The sequence below is a fragment of the Bradysia coprophila genome, unplaced genomic scaffold (genome assembly GCF_014529535.1).
Source record: "Bradysia coprophila strain Holo2 unplaced genomic scaffold, BU_Bcop_v1 contig_232, whole genome shotgun sequence".
In the NCBI taxonomy this organism is placed as follows: Eukaryota; Metazoa; Arthropoda; class Insecta; order Diptera; family Sciaridae; genus Bradysia; species Bradysia coprophila.
In genome coordinates, this window is record NW_023503493.1 from 10,937,879 (window position 1) to 10,954,409 (window position 16,531).

At 35.6% G+C, this 16,531-nt stretch overlaps 2 protein-coding genes across 45 annotated transcripts in view; both read left to right on the top strand.

Moving 5' to 3' along the window:
- The first annotated feature begins 4,887 nt into the window (after positions 1-4,887).
- LOC119076578 (sodium channel protein para) overlaps positions 4,888-16,531 on the top strand; it is a 107,505-nt gene continuing 95,861 nt past the window's right edge. For all 44 annotated transcript variants that reach the window (XM_037183374.1, XM_037183373.1, XM_037183383.1 and 41 more), the window contains exon 1: positions 4,888-6,019. The gene's annotated coding sequence lies outside the window, so the exon portion shown is untranslated. The remainder of the gene's footprint in view (positions 6,020-16,531) is intronic.
- LOC119076580 (kynurenine--oxoglutarate transaminase 3-like) lies at positions 13,850-15,430 on the top strand. The gene has a single exon (XM_037183422.1). It carries the CDS (start codon positions 13,910-13,912, stop codon positions 15,314-15,316), a length of 1,407 nt encoding a protein of 468 aa, XP_037039317.1. The 5' UTR covers positions 13,850-13,909; the 3' UTR covers positions 15,317-15,430.

The following is a 16,531-nucleotide window of genomic DNA, read 5'->3' on the forward strand; positions in this document are numbered from 1 at the left end:
TTTGAAAGATGTCTTTTTTTGTAGTAGAATCAGTAGAATAGAAAGTCCAGAATGTCAGTTCAGATCAGAGAAATGATTGTATCTACGGATGTTATTTCTCTGATTCAAATTTTTAGTGGCACTGGCCATTTTGGAATTGCCATATTTATTACATTATTAAACATTACACACAGAACGGATCTGTTTTACTAACTATTGTTTCAGTTGTTATAGGCGGTTTAGTTGTCTAAATATTTGTTAGATTGAGTAATGGTAATAATGATATTACTTCTTAGAAACGACATACGATTTCTATGCGGTTTCGTTATTTTACAAACACACCAAACGAACCGAATTTCAGACCTGGTCCGATCCAAGGGTATTTTAGCTTTAAAAACGTCACCTATAGCGACATAACCAAAAAAATATTTTTGACGAAATTTTTATAAAAACGTTGAGGTTATGGCTACATGGATGATATCATTTATTTTCGGCTTGTTTTTACGTTTTACGTTACACGTTTTTACAGAACGATGTAACATACATATTGCATAAAACATGACATGAAAGAGATGAAAAATGAGGAACCTGAACAGACTTTATGGGCTAATCGGGCGAATGTCGCAAGGCTGTTAAGGACGTCACGTAGACCGCCATTTTATTAGATACGCGGGGACACACAAAGCAGAATTCACCTACTATGAAATTGTCAAATTTGAGAATCCATCTTCTACGAAAATGTATGAAAATGTCAAATTTTGTGTGTGTGTCCAAAGTTCTGAAAGAACAGGTTAAGACAACCACGAAGGCGGCTGACATCAAATTTTATAAACAGATAGTGTGAGAAATCAACTTGAAGAAAATATGTTCCTCGAAAATTCAGATTTTTGTTTTTGTTAAGTTTTATTTTACATATAAACTTCGCAGCCGTTGACGCAATTGTGTGTCACCGCCTTCGTGATCAACTCAGGGTTGTCTTAACCTGTTCTTTCAGAACCTTGTGTGTGTCATCCGCGTATCTGTATCTGAGAGACATCCCCAAAGTAGCACAGACACAATAATATATGGTTTGATGTAATGTTTACGATTTAACGTTTTTCAGGCAGCTACTTAATCTGACAAGAACAGCTTAATCTGACAGGAACAGCTTGATCTGACAGGTACAGTGATATCTATGAGAATTAACGAAATAAAATAATTTGTAAATCTGTTTGAAAACACTTAGATCGAAAGAAGTTAGTAAGCTCCATAGTCATACTGGTGATACGCTCTAGTCATATGTGAAAAGACCACAAGAATCAGCGAAATTTTGGTAAAATCAGCCCTTACGATGGCATTCAATTTTAAATAAAAGTTTTCATGTACCAGCTGGTATGTTCTACATAATTTTTGAAAAGGGTATACTACTAGTCGTGTACCAGATCTCTCTGTCGTGTACTGACTTAGTATAGGGTTTGACATTGACAAATGCAGTAAGAAAGATTGGGATACTAGTAGATTGGTAGCGATATTCACGCCGTAAGTGTGCCTAAAATTTGAATTTTAAGTGAACGATTCGATGAAAAAGTGAACCGAAAAATACATTTCAACGCTTCATTGTATGAAAATGACGCTACGTTAGAAAGACCTCCGCACTTTCCATTTTGAATTTCGAGCGCACTTACGGCGTGAATTGACAGATGAAATTTTTCTGAACATTTTCAGTGCGAAACTTTTACGCACTTGTATAGAAATGAATGACATTTGCATTTTTATGCGCAAACTACATATCAATAAAGTGATTTTTGTGGGACGCATCATCATTTTCCTATTTTGCTTCAACGTTGTTCACTTTTAGAAAACACCATTTTTGATTTATCAGAGTTTTGATGTTCATATTCAAAGTGATTTCCAGTGTATGACATTTTAGTGCAAAATTTGAATTCGCTGACGGATGTTCAAATTTGCAAATTTGCTCCCCAAAGTATACAGCCTTGGTTGGCGCTACAGGAAAATTTTGATCACATCGCCTTCGTGATCAACTCGAAAGTGTCTTGACCTGTTCTTTCAGAACCTTGCAAATTTGTGCCAAAATGTCATGACCTAGAAACACTTTATTGACTGGGAACATCGATGAATTTTAAAACTTCAGAGCTAAAAAAAAACACTGTGTAGCCCAACATCGTTCGCAATATATTATTATATTTTACTTTTTAATTATTATTTTACTTAACTTCATTCCACCGACTCGACACACTGGAAGGGTCAAGACTCAAATTTGTTAGAATCGTTACATTTTTCTGAACATCACTCTCCCTCAATGCGTGATATCAATTCACGCCGTAGTCAGAGCGCTTCAGAATTTGACGTTTGGGTGAAGCAGTGGATGAAGCACTCTCATGAGAATACTACGCTGCTAGGGGAAGCACAACAGGCCCATCTGAGGCTTAGGTGCAGGTTATATTCCACCCACTTCTTCTATCTATCTATAACGACGCTGCGTTTGATTTGCGTTTAACGTTTACCGCGTAAAATTTACTTTTTCATTGGTGTACGATCTCTTTTGTAACCCTATTTTGACTCTTCCGTTAAATCTCCTAATATCTCTTCAAATTTTACAAAATAAACTGCAATTGTAGTTACAAGACTACGATATTTACAAACGACATTACTGAGCACACCAGTCGGTAAATGAAAATATTTAATTTCCTGCTACTCCCACTGCATAAATTCGCATACATAAATTCGAAAAGCAAAAAAAGAAATGAAATTCAACTGGGTGACTTATGATAGAAGCTTTCAACCAAACCGGAAAGAACGATAATTCACACAGTTGAAAACCCGTATACACGACGCCTATCAATCCAATGATTCATAAAACAGTTTAAATAATTTACTATGCCTACCATAACCATATACAGTTTCTATACCGTGTGGTGGGAATAACAAAAAGAAAGCAAAGACGAAACACCACCATTCATTCATCTCCTATATTTTTTCACACATGACCGCTATATAGCAATGCTACGATAATATTGCCCCAATTTAACAAATTGTTATGCATCAAATTTCCACAAATTTCATCGTCGTATCAACCTCTTATTAAAGTCCACAGAAAATTAAAATTAAAACTGAAAACGAAACGGGGAAAAAAACATAAAACTTACCAACCAACAAAAAAGAGTTAAAACGGAAAAGCTCCGTGATTTGAACTCGAACTGTACTCGATGCCTTGTGTTACTATAAATGTAGAAAGGATACCGTCACCCAAATGGCGCCTCAGTGGACGATGGTGTTCCATAAACATATTAAATTTTTCAAATAGAAAAATATGCATCGCGAAAAGCTCATACATTTTCCATGGGCATGTCGCCAGAGCTAGAGCCAGAGCTAGCGTGCAATCCGTTGTTGTTCAGCTTGCATTTCTATTCTTCCAATCATGTGCAACTATAAGCTATAAGCTATGAGGTGTAATTCAAAAAAAGTGTTTATTATACATTTACTGTGGTAGCTGTGTGTATTTGTGTGAATATGTGTGAATGTTTGATAGCAATATGTTTGTGCTTAGAACAAATTAATGCGAAATGAGCTTTGTCTATGCGTAATGGTATACATATACACGATAAAATACACACATCCACACACACACACACTACGATTGTAATCCAACATGTAAACCTACACCATGTTAACCGAATATTTATTGTATATCCTTTTTCGTTTGCGTTTAGCTTTTTCCGTTTTAATCGGTTTTCCATTCGGAACATTCATACTTTTATGGATAAGAATATTGTTACTCTTTGGTAACTCGAAAAATGACTGAAGCACAGATGTGTGTGTATAGATATAGAATAGTATATGTAACAGCAGAGCATTGTTGGGTGGTTTTATAAAACGGTTCGACGTTCGCCTGTTTTTTTTTTCTCTTTGGATATACACGAACGCCGCACACGAACTTTAACGCTACTTTTCATTGATCGTCCTGAGGACTTTGTATGTTTGTATTTGTCACTACAGTTGCAGGGTGACTGTTCGGAAAAATATATCTTTTCTTGGAAGCTGGCTCATCTTCATTATATTCAGAAAAAGCTCAACAGAAAGCTCTTCAACGCTCAAGACATCATTTATACCTCCTAGCTAAGCATAGCGACGCGAAGGAGATCTGCTTCAATTTTTTTTTTCGTCCACTGTCAAACTTGACAGGATAATATACGAAAATTTTGAATTTGTACTTCTTTAGCGTCGCTAACAGTACCTGTAGCTACACATAGTGACGTAAATGAGACGCAAAATTGTTCGTCACACGAACCTTGCGGCCATTAATAGATTGCTTGATGGCTGAGTAACTCTAGCTACACTAAATTTTTCCTCTTGTTATACTGTCCAATTTGACGGTAGAGAAAAGGAAAAATTCGAAATGAAACTCTTTTACGTTGCTATATGCAGCTACGGCAAGAGTTTTTTTTAAACGAGGGCGAGAAAATAGTCATTTTCTTACCTCATCTCAAACGTCGGGAGCATTCGTTGTGAAAAATGTTGCGTTGACCTCGGGGACAAAGTACAAAATTTGTGGCCAGAGCGTAGCGACACCCTCAAAATTAAATTTTCAACTTTTTTCCCTAGGCTAGCATTAGCAATAGCTATATGCTAATGCTAGCCTAGCTATGTATTCATCTGTTCTAATAAATCCCCAACTACGCTGACAATAAGCAGTGACGAGAAAAATTAAGAGTCAATTAGATAATTCAATCGAAACAGTCAACTGTCGTTCATTTCACAAGCAAAACATACGTTTTAGCAAAGCACTGTCACAGCAGAATCTCCACCACACCCTATATAGTTTTCCCGTGCTTTTCACATGGTTATGCGTATAAACACCATTTTCCTACATTCAGCCGTACAACCAGCACATCGGAAACGAAAGGGGAACGAAAAACTTATAGGACACACTGACGTCGCCTTCTCAGCATCGGTGTCGCCGCGTTGTGGACTGCAGTTTAAATGAGCCACGATAGAGAACGGGCCGGGCCATCGTGAAGAAAAAAAATATTTAAAAAAAAAATTGAATAAATTTTCACCATTAAGAAGTAGAGGAAAAAGGAGGCATAGGAAAATTTATTTGGTAAATTCGAAGACGATTTGTGGAACAATTTTTTATTGGAATTAAGTTAATGGTGAAGAAAGACTTCCTGAATCTATTTAGACTACCACCCAAATTGGATATTTGACTTGTTTTATGTGAAAATTGATTTGTGAAAGAAGATTGTGTGAAGTTCGAGGAAGAAGAAAGATATTTTAATCGGAAAAACGAAAGGATAAAAAAAAACTAGTGAAAAGGACGAGAAAGACGAGTTTTCTGTTTTAATGCAAAAAAGGAAAATTATCAGCTTACTAACAAGGATTTTCATTTTTGATTAAAGTTTTCAGGAAAATCGCTTGTCAACTCATTAGGTTAAGAAAAGAGAAAAGAAAATTCTTTTCCTGCTAAATTGCTGCCACTTTCGTGTCACTTTAGATGCTTTTTATAAATCTAATTTCCGTCGAAAGAGTAAAAAGCACCAAACGATAAAATAAAAAATAAAAAAATTTGTGTGCGACATGAAAAACCACTTCGGTCACTATTTCTCTATAACAAAGGAGTTGCTTGTAGGGAGCTAATTATTGTTACAAATAAATGAAGGAAAAAAGTGGTGCTTAGTTGCTGGTGTGTAATACATAATTTATTTGATTTTATTTGTCGAAAGGACAGTGTAGCAGAGGTGAAGTAAATTTTTCGGAATATTTTTCTTTTTCGTTTTGTGTATTACTCAGCATTCTAGTGTATATGTACATACATACGTGCGTGTGAGTGTGAATAGTTTTAAACGATTCTAAGGATATAATAAATAAAGAAACGGAAATAACACCCAAAACTTACAAAGCGAAAGAAGAAAAAAGCTTCTCGACGAGTTACTGCAAAGGAATATCAATTTTTCGTTTCCTCCGGGTTGCTTTTGTTTTTGCACACTGTTTGTGTGTTCGACCCACCCAAAAACATTGTGCTTCGATCACCGATCCAACGGTAAGATATGGTTTTCTTAATTGATCTGTTTGTTTTTAAAATCTCATTTTCGTGCTGGCTAAATTGACTTCCCGGAAAAAGTTAGTCTAACATTCATATCCAATCAACACTTTGAAACATTGAATGAATCATTTTTGAATGAAAGTTTCAAATTTACATTCGGTGAACGGTGTGGTTGTCTCGAAATCGATATATAACTTATTACTGACGTTTACTATCAATTTTCCGATTTGTGTGTATTATTGCCTGGCTTATAAAGTGTCAATGATAGTATGACCGAAAAGAAAAGAAAAACTTTACTTTTCGATACAATATCCGTTCTATATTTAGCCAAAACACACGGCTGTGATATTATGTAATATTTTGTTTATTGATTTTTCGTCGAAAGACAAGTCATTTTCATTGGAAAATTGTCGCTTCAATCATTTTTATTTTATACATTCGTAGTGTCCGTTTTGTGTATATTTTTTGTCCAGCGACAAAAAAAGCTCCTTTTTTTGTCGAACGAAGACATAGCGGATTTCTTTCACACACAACAAAAAAACAGAAAAGAAATTATGTGAGCGAAAGCGATTGCTACTCTAATTTGTGGATTTGACTGGGAAAATCGATAAATGTGAAAATTGGTTGCTGCTTTCATTCGTTGGGGTAGAACCATTTTTCGGTTTTTGGTTTGGTGTTCTCAACGATTTTCTTATAACTAATTTTTTTTAGTATAAAGCCCTTCATTTAGGGAAACAAATTTTTTTCTTGACGATTTTTATTAAATTCCGAAACATTTAATTTCAATAAAACGTCTAGGTATACAAAGGGTATATGAGGTATATGATAGGAATGGTGGATGAACATTTACCTCACAAACAGAAATACCGAAATTAATCACCTAAGTCGAATATATTTTATGTTTCCAAGTCTATTAATGAAATATTTCGCGATCTTTTAAGGAATTTTCGGGATTCTCGGTACATGATTTAAGAAACCGTTGTGATGATATTAAAATGTATAATACTGTACACAAGCAGACATACAGACAAATAATTTTTATGATAGACGGTTGACTTATGGAAAGTGTCCAAAAAATTCTTTGAATTCCAGAAGAAATTTACACCAGTTCTCTATCAAAAAATTGCAGTAGTTTTCCTATCGGATCTATTACTTCATTTGATCTAAATATTTTCAAGAAATGGATTTCGAATCTATTACTTCATTTTTTAAACATATTTTTTGGTAAATAAGAACGTATCAGTTAGAGCTTGTCATTTATTCATTCAGTTGTTGTCGATAACAGATGACAGCGTAACGGTTACATCTTTGTCTTTCAGTTAACATACTATAAACGTTATCTGAGTTGTCTAAAACACGATTTTTAGAAGCGGAGAGTCATATGTTACTGAGTATGACTACAACGACTGGGGATTCTGGTTTTCTTCAATATTTACTGAACCTCCCAGTGTTTGCAAAATAAAAGTTAAAAGTATCAAAACGAGTCTAAACCTAAAAAATGGATTATTCGAACTCAAGATAGTAAATATCTGAACAAAAAAAAAACGAATGTCCCAAAATAAACTGGACTTTAAAATCAAGTACGAATGGAGTGCTTTTATACCACGCCACTAGTTTTCCGGAACGTATCCAGTATAATCGCTGCTGATTTTTTTAATGAAACATTTTCCCCCTATTATGCTTCTTCACTGAGATACGCTTGAAGAGTTTTGGAAATGTTGGGTTATCAAAATTAAAAAATTTTTATTGCTCACGAACACCAACAGTTTCAATGCGGAAGGCTTCTTTTTTCGAAAGTTATTCGTGAAAAACGCTTGTTGATGTTTCGGAATGGAATGTTTTTCAATCACCTCTACAGCCACAACATAATTGTCTTAAGAGAGTACTAGTAGTATACGTTTTTCTCAGCAAACGCCAAGAATTCCAAATAGTCAAAGATATTTAGTTAGAATCGGAGAACACATAAACCCTATGTTGTATATGAGGAGGACCCCGAACGCTATTATTTCACTGGGCCGTATCGCAAAAAAAAAAATCATGGTGGCTATCAGTAACTATCTGCGTTTCAAGGGCGCGTACAAGAATTGTATTTCATTCACTGACGTTAACTTTTGTCGCTCAGTTAATACTGTCCAAGTTAACTGTGAGGCTAGATTCTCCACAACCGATTTTATCAGTGAAACTTGACATCTTTGATGTAAAAAGGTTTTCGATTTTCGTGTTGATGCACAATAACTATTTTTGAGTGATGACATTGTGTTTAAATAGTGAAAATTAGTTACAATCGCTAAATCAAACTGCGGTTGCACCAGCTGGTCCCATTTGGAATTGTATGTGACCAGCTGGTGCAAAATAACGTTCATTATAGCGATTGTAATTAAATTTTGTTTATATTCCAACGACAGTTGTCAAAATTCACTTTCATTAACTCAGCGCGTTCACTGAGCGACGAAAAAAAAAGAATTTCTGTACCGGCTCCAATTTCGTATGAAAATTACAGCAAAGTTTAGTGGATTAGCCCCTGCGACCGACGTAAACTGCTCATATAAAGCTTTGACATAAATCATGGATCTGTTTAGCGAAAAATACAAGCTCATCTGTTATCGATAAGGACAAAACGGAGGATAAGCTCTAGCTGGCGTTTTTATATAACAAAATGTCACATTTTAAATGTATAATAAAACCATTGAAGTAGAAGATTTAAGAACCAAGGTACTAGGCGATACTTTAAACAGAAGAAGTAACAGATCGCTTGATGTTTATAACTAATCATTTCACAAACCGTTCCACTTCTGCTGCTTCTGAGAAGTATTTTTGCACTTAGTTCGAGACTTAGTTCCTTAAAATTTAAAGTCAAATCTGTATTTTGACAGAAAATTAAGATCTTAGCAAATCTTCAATTGAACTGAGAAAACTCAGCTTCGTGCATTCCGAAACTTTTTGGTGGACACCGCTGACATAATAAGCATTTTGTGAAAGAGAAATAGGACCTACGGCAAAGAACATGCAATTTACAAAGCAAATAATGCCTCGTTACAAACCGTTCATTAAATGAATGAAATTACAAATGGTGTGGACAATTACACATCATACAATCATACATACGTAATGGGTTATGAATCTCAGATAAATAACGACATGTTGGTAAAGGTGTGTTGAAGCATTGATCGCTAAATTTTTCTGTTTATCAACAACTGATGATATTGATATCCGTACAGTTCGGTGAACGTAAAGTAACCGGTTTTAACAATAGAAATATCACATTCCCAACTGACACTAGATGCTAGTGTGTGTTGGCCTTAAGCCTCGGCATACAAACTCGCATCTTCATGTTAAGGCTAGTATACACATTTAGACAACACGTTCAAGCATGTTTCATACATTTTTCACGAACTGTGTGCGTGCATCTTTCAATATCGCTAAAACTTCCAATATTTATTATCCCTTTATCCAGTCTTGTAGTACAATAACCCCTTACGTCACAAGGGAGTAAACATGTAAAATCCCCCGATCCGTAACAAGGATCAAACGTTTTTTCTGAAATCTATCGCTCGCCTTCGACTAACGCTCCAACGCTCATGCGATCATTTAGAAAACTTTCTGCCTTGTGACGTAAATGGCTATTTACCGACTAAAATTAACCCACATTTCACGCATTGCTCTTAATTAGGATACACGGATACACTGCATACTGAAGTCATATGTATGTAATCCCTCTTCCGTTAATTAAATAACATGATAACGAACAATTAAGTGATGAAAGAAAAGGGACTGCCTTAAATACAATCTATACAATAGATTTCGCTGGTGTGTCAATAATTGTAGGTGTTCGTAACTTGTGATAAAAAAGCGACAGCAATCTTCATTCCCTCACACACAGAATCATAAATCCCACTTTTTCCACTCAACTTACAGCTAACCTACTTTCGCCGTAGCTAATTCCATTCAATTTAATTTTCACCCATAGCAAAACACAATTATAATTCAGACGTTAAGCCTCCCACCAGGCATTTCGCTTTCCACTATATAGTTCAACTTTTTTTTTTTGTGCGAAACTCATTATATATACGGTGTAGTACATGAATACATCCTTCAAGAAAGTTGCAGCATTATACTGTTTGGTTGCCTTTCTTTTTATTTCGTCGGTATGTCTTCTTTTTCGTTTAAAATAATAACGTGATGCTGTGTGTTTGCTTTAAGTTTTGCTTTGAGGTTGTAAAGAAAGATTGAAATTTAATTTTTTTAATGTTGAACAAACGTGTTCAAAGAGTTTCTTATCACGGAAGTAATTAACAACTTTCTAGATTCTACCTATAATACCATCGCCTGTTCACTTTTATTAGAATTGTACACAGTAGCAGTAGTCCTACTCAACTCAATAGACTGTTATGGTCAGAGCGAGAAAACCGAAGACTAGTTATTATAACTTGCCTTGAGGTACTTGTCAAAGTATTTTCTTCTCTTTCAATGTGATACGTTGAGAGCGAGAGGACAGAAAACCAGTTTTTTTTAACTCGCCTTGGGGTACTTGTCAAAATATCTTCTTCTCTTTCATCATAACACTCTCTAATACATTTCCACCTCCTACTCCTCCTAAATTGTGAAGTCATTTTCGCTGTGAGGTCTCTTTCCACGAATGTGTTTGGGCCTTTAGGCACTATCCATAAAGGACATCCACCGAAAGAGAGAGAGGCCAAACAATAAAACATAAAAAATGTATATTTAATCTCTCTTCCACTCGACGTTTTTTTTAGAAATTTTGTACAGAATTTTTGGGAATCTGTTAATAGTCAGATACTCGCTATGATGGTAATATTTTGCTTCACTTTTGAATGTATGAAATACTGGTCTACTATATCTCTAATGTCTTTGGGAGAGTCATATTAGAAATTAAAATTGAGTCTTTTGTTTACTGTACAGAATTGTCATCACAATATACCATTCTGAGCATTCTGAGCATTCTGAGCATTCTGAGGAAATGCTCACCCTTGGCAAAATAGAAAGTTGTTAACTGTGACTTACGTAATATTATACGGGAAGAAATAAAAGCGATAAATCTAAAATAAGAATTGATCACTTGAAAATAAAAATGATTGCAGGAAAATAAGAATGTGATCACAACCAGTTTTTCAAATATAACACTACGAAATAAGATTCTATCAACCTAAAATAAGAAGTGATCACAAGTAGTACCTACCACCCGCTAAATCAAATGTGATCACTAAAAATAAAGAATTTGATCACTAAAAATAAAGAATTTGATCACTAAAAGTAAAGAATTTGATCACTAAAAGTCCGAACGAATACACATAAAAAGCGTTTTAACACGCCGAGCGATCCGGCCCATTGCCCCGGAGCGAAGCGGAGGGCCGCAATGCGAGCCGGGCGCCGGAACGGTGTTGGTAACTTAGGAGTTAATTTTTTTTCTCTCGCATCGTCTAATAATTAGTCTGTGTAATTCATTGCACATAAAAAGCGTTTTAACACGCCGAGCGATCCGGCCCATTGCCCCGTAGCGAAGCGGAGGGCCGCAATGCGAGCCGGGCGCCCGGAACGGTGTTGGTAACTTAGGTGTTAATTTTTTTTTCTCTTGCATCGTCTAATAATCAAACAGAATAATAGATAGCATATCCTTATTTCTTGCAATCAAATTTTTTATTTTGCACGATCATTTCTTTATTTTTTGTAATCAAATTCGTATAATTGTAGATCATTTCTTATTTCGAGACGATCATATGTTAGTGGTAAAATTGCATATATTTAGTGATCAAATTCTTATTTTTTGGTGATCAAATTCTATTTTTATTGCTATCATAAAAAAATTGTGATCCTCTTTTTCTAGTGATCATTTCCTATTTTCTTGTGATCATTTCTTATTAAATAGCTATCACTTTAATTACATGCCATATTATACTCAATAAGCTCACAGTAATAGAATTTTACGGGCTTTTGTTATCTCAGAGTCGAAAGTGGCTTATTACACACGTTAGCAAAAAAAATTGGTTTCAAAAGCATGTAATAGTACATTATGTCCGTGGTTCCAAATTTTTATTTTGATGAGCGGTATTGTCTCTTACTTAAATTTGGAGCCACGTACATACTGTGCTTTACGTGATTAGGCAATGTAAATGTTTCATTCGAGCGAAGCGACGTAAACAAAAAATTCTGTAAAGTATAGATTTATGAAAATTTAGAGAACCTTTGTGTTTTCGAGTGTCTTACGAAAATGGTTCCAAAAGAGAACCTCTGGCCGCGACAACTAGTTTCATTCAAGTAATATTGTACGTAGGTAGACGCTAGTGCGTTATGAATTCGTTTTCGGAAAATCAAAGCTCTAATTCTTTCATTCACTGCTTTCAAAGAGAAAAATTGGTTTTCTATACATAATGAAAATGTTAACCATACCATGTAAATTCTGGCCTTGTTTATTTGTTCGGCTTCATAAATCTTTATAAATTGGTGGTATATTCGTGGAGCGCTTAGACATCTACCCCAAATTGTAACAAATAAAGAAAAAATCGCAGGTCAAAGTACAATTTCTAAAATGTGAAATTTTTGTTGTTTTTATCTAAAATCAATAAGGAGAATACCTTCGTTTTATGTACACGTTTCTTATGTTCCTTCTTCTACTTCCTTTATAGCCCATAGCAGTTCTGTGGTACATACAAAGAAAACGCTCGAGCTGTGTTTCAACCAAACATAACGTATCAAAGTCAATACGTTTTCTACTGGATGCTGTTGTGAAAATTGCTCCTCTGGGGGTGTGGAAGCTTAAAATATTTACTCTGAAAAGCACTTTTGAATACATAACCATTTTATGTGTCGAATACTTGCTCGAATACGTATACATATAAGCCGAACGAATGACTGTTTTCGAGCTTTCTGTTCTAAGTGTCGTAGATTGAAATTTACCTTTGAACGACGTGTGTGTGTGGGATGTTTTGTATCAAATGTATTCATGATCGTTACATGTTTAGTCGGATGCATATTAAAATGTTAATCTTACCTGGGTATTAACATCTTAAACAGTTTTAAATAAGATTTGATTGTTGCTTTGCATTGAATTGATTATGGATACAAGCAGAACAAGACACACATTGATGGCTGACACTTATGTTTTTCAATTAATTTGTGGAAGATAAGCTTTCGACATAATATGTGTTCTTTGAGGAATCTATGAACTCAATTCTTGTTTAAGACTTTAATCGTATTCTTTTACCGCAGAGAATGTCTTTAGAATTCACATTTCACGGACGGCAAGCATATCGGATCGATTACTTCATTTGATCAAACTATTTTCAAAAGTCTGATTTTAAATCTTTTACTTCATTGTTTTTAACAGTTGCATCACCTCAGTCAAGTGAAGTGTAATCCGTTACGGTTCATATGCTATCCACAACGATGACTCTAGTAAATGATGAGTTCCATTTAAAGCAGTCTTATATAGCAAAACGTATGATAGAACAAATGAAGTAAAAGAATTTGCATAAATTTGCTTGCCGTCTGTGACAGGGTAAACTTTCAATCCTTTAATCTTTTGGTTAATTTTGGTTGAAGACATCGTCTTTTATTTGTATCATTGAACGGTAGATAGTTTGCTTGATTCTACATGAATATTAACCGAATGATCTACTTGTGGCAGACAGATATGTATTGCAATAGTTTACCGAGAAAATTTCGACATTTCTAGAAAATTCAAATCTATTTTCTTTCAGTGTATTCCATTGCTATGAAGTATCTGTTTACACTTGCAATCTAAAGCGCATTGACTTTGTACGATAAGAAAAGGTGTTATTGATTATCTATCTACCGTTTGCGAGCGAAATACAGTTCTTAGTCTCGCCTTTAATTACATACACTCAATAGACACAGCTGGGACAATTCAACATGATTTTAAATAAATCAGCCGTCGTAGCATCATCAATACTACTGGTACGCGAAAAGTCTCAGTATTATCGTTGCTGTACTACATTGAATAGAGCGGTATTTCTTGTCGGATCAGTGACATCAATCAGAAATATGTCTCAACAAAGTATAAAAGAAAAATTCCGTTTGCCGGCTCGTTTGGAAGGAAGTAAAAAGAGTATGTGGACGGAATACATTGAATTGGCGATCAAACATAAGCCGTTAGACCTTGGCCAGGGATTCTGTGACTATCCCGTGCCGAGTTACATCACGGATGCATATACAAATGCTGCTAAAAATGACCATCTACTGCACCAATATACTCGAGGATTCGGTCATTTAAGATTGGTTCAGGCGATCAGCAAATTGTACTCAAATCTAGTCAATCGTCCGATTGATTTCCGAAATGAGGTGTTGATTTCGAGTGGAGCGTATCAGGCGATATATACGGTCATTCACGGGCATGTTGATGTTGGTGATGAAGTCATAATTGTGGAACCATTTTTCGATTGCTATGAACCAATGGTGAAAATGGCTGGTGGAATTCCACGCTTTATTCCGCTCAAGCCGAAAACCAGCTCCGTTACATCCACCGCTGATTGGGTATTGGACGTCGACGAATTGGAAAACATTTTCAGCAACAAGACGAAAATGTTCATTTTAAACAATCCGAACAATCCACTGGGCAAGGTATTTACAGTGAATGAGTTGAAGAAAATTGCAGAGCTGTGCATCAAATACAATGTGTTATGCTTGTCGGATGAGGTATACGAGTGGATTACATACGATGGAAATGAAATGATTCGTATGTGCACTTTGGACGGAATGTGGGAAAGAACGATAACGGTTGGTTCGGCTGGTAAAACTTTTTCAACGACTGGTTGGAAAATTGGGTGGTCATTTGGTCCAGAGAATTTAATGACGAATATGCAAATGGTTCATCAAAATTCGGTCTACACATGCTCGACGCCGATCCAAGAAGCATTGGCTATTGCATTTGAAACAGAACTACTGCGCCTGGGTACGAACGAATGTTATTTCAATGCATTGCCGCAAGAGCTTCAAAAGAAACGTGATTTTACGGCTGCATTTTTACGAGACATTGGAATGAATGTGATCAATCCACAGGGCGGGTATTTTTTGATGGCCGACTGGAGTTCATTAGCCGATAAATCTGATTTGACTACGGAAAGTGACACACATCGTGATTATCGATTTACAAAGTGGATGATAAAGAACATCGGCATTCAAGGCATTCCGCCAAGTGCATTTTATGCAGACGGTCATAAGCACTTGGGTGAGAACTACGTTCGCTATTGCTTTTTCAAAAATGATGACTATCTGCAAAAGTGTGCTGATTTGTTGAATAAATGGAAACACAACTTTTAAAGTCCTATTCAGCAGTATAGAAATGTAATGCAAATACGAAAGTCTTTACTGTCACATGCAATGTTTAACCGACCCTCAAATTACAGAATTTTTTTTCGGAAATTCACAAGACCAGCTTTTCAATAGACTGTCAAACCCGAACTATCGACAACAGGTTCTTTAATTGAATTAAGATTTATCCTGGGACCTTAGATTCATTGTGTTCCTAATGGCACAACTTTTCACAGACTTTTGTCATCTGTTATCGATAGCGGCGAGAAAAATAAGCTATGAGCTCTAGGCTATTGCTATGGTAAAATGTGTTTGTAAACTAATGAAGTAGCAGATTTTCTTAACTTTTTTTTTCAACTTCACCCAACTACCGCTAGAGTCATCAGTTATAAGATCGTGAAGAGGGATTCTTTTGAAAAACAGCCTACCGAAATCGGACGCATTTTCCAGTGGACTTTTTTATATGTGCCTAGAAAAGTATTCAAACCTAGAAGCCAAAACCACCTTCAAAGAAATTCTTCGAAGTTTGTGTGGCTGGTGAAAGGTGCCCAAAAACCGAAGACTTGCACTTTTCTTACAAAAATTTTTCCAGTTACACGAGCCGTACAGGGTCGTGTGGGGTGTCATTAGAAAGATAATCACATGTATTATCGAGCCAAATAGGGACTTATTTGGTTTAAAATTCATCGACACTGAAATGCAGTTGAAGTTTTCAACCGAAGACTTACACTGTTCTTACTGAAATTTCTCGAGGTACACAAAACGTACATGGTCGTGTAGGGTGTCATTTGACAGGTAATTTAATGTGCTTTTGGGGCAAATAGGGTCCTATGACGTTTGGATGCATCTATGATGAAATATGAACACATTTCAACTTCTATTTCATCGTAGATGCATCCAAATCACATAAGATCCTATTTGACCCAAAAGCACATTAAATTACTTGTCAAATGACACCCTACACGACCATGTACGTTTTGTGTACCTCGAGAAATTTCAGTAAAAACAGTGTAAGTCTTTGGTTGAAAACTTCAACTGCACATATTTCAGTGTCGACGAATTTTAAACCAAATAAGTCCCTATTCGGCTCAATAGTACATGTGATTATCTTTCTAATGACACCCCACACGACCCTGTACGGCTCGTTTAACTGGAGAAATTTTTGTAAGAAAAGTGCAAGTCTTCGGTTTTTGTGCACCTTTCACCAGCCACACAAACTTCGAA

What these genes read in the sequence shown, in the direction of transcription:
- LOC119076580 (XM_037183422.1), top strand. Translation starts at nt 13,910, where the DNA reads ATGATTTTAAATAAATCAGCCGTCGTAGCATCATCAATACTACTGGTA.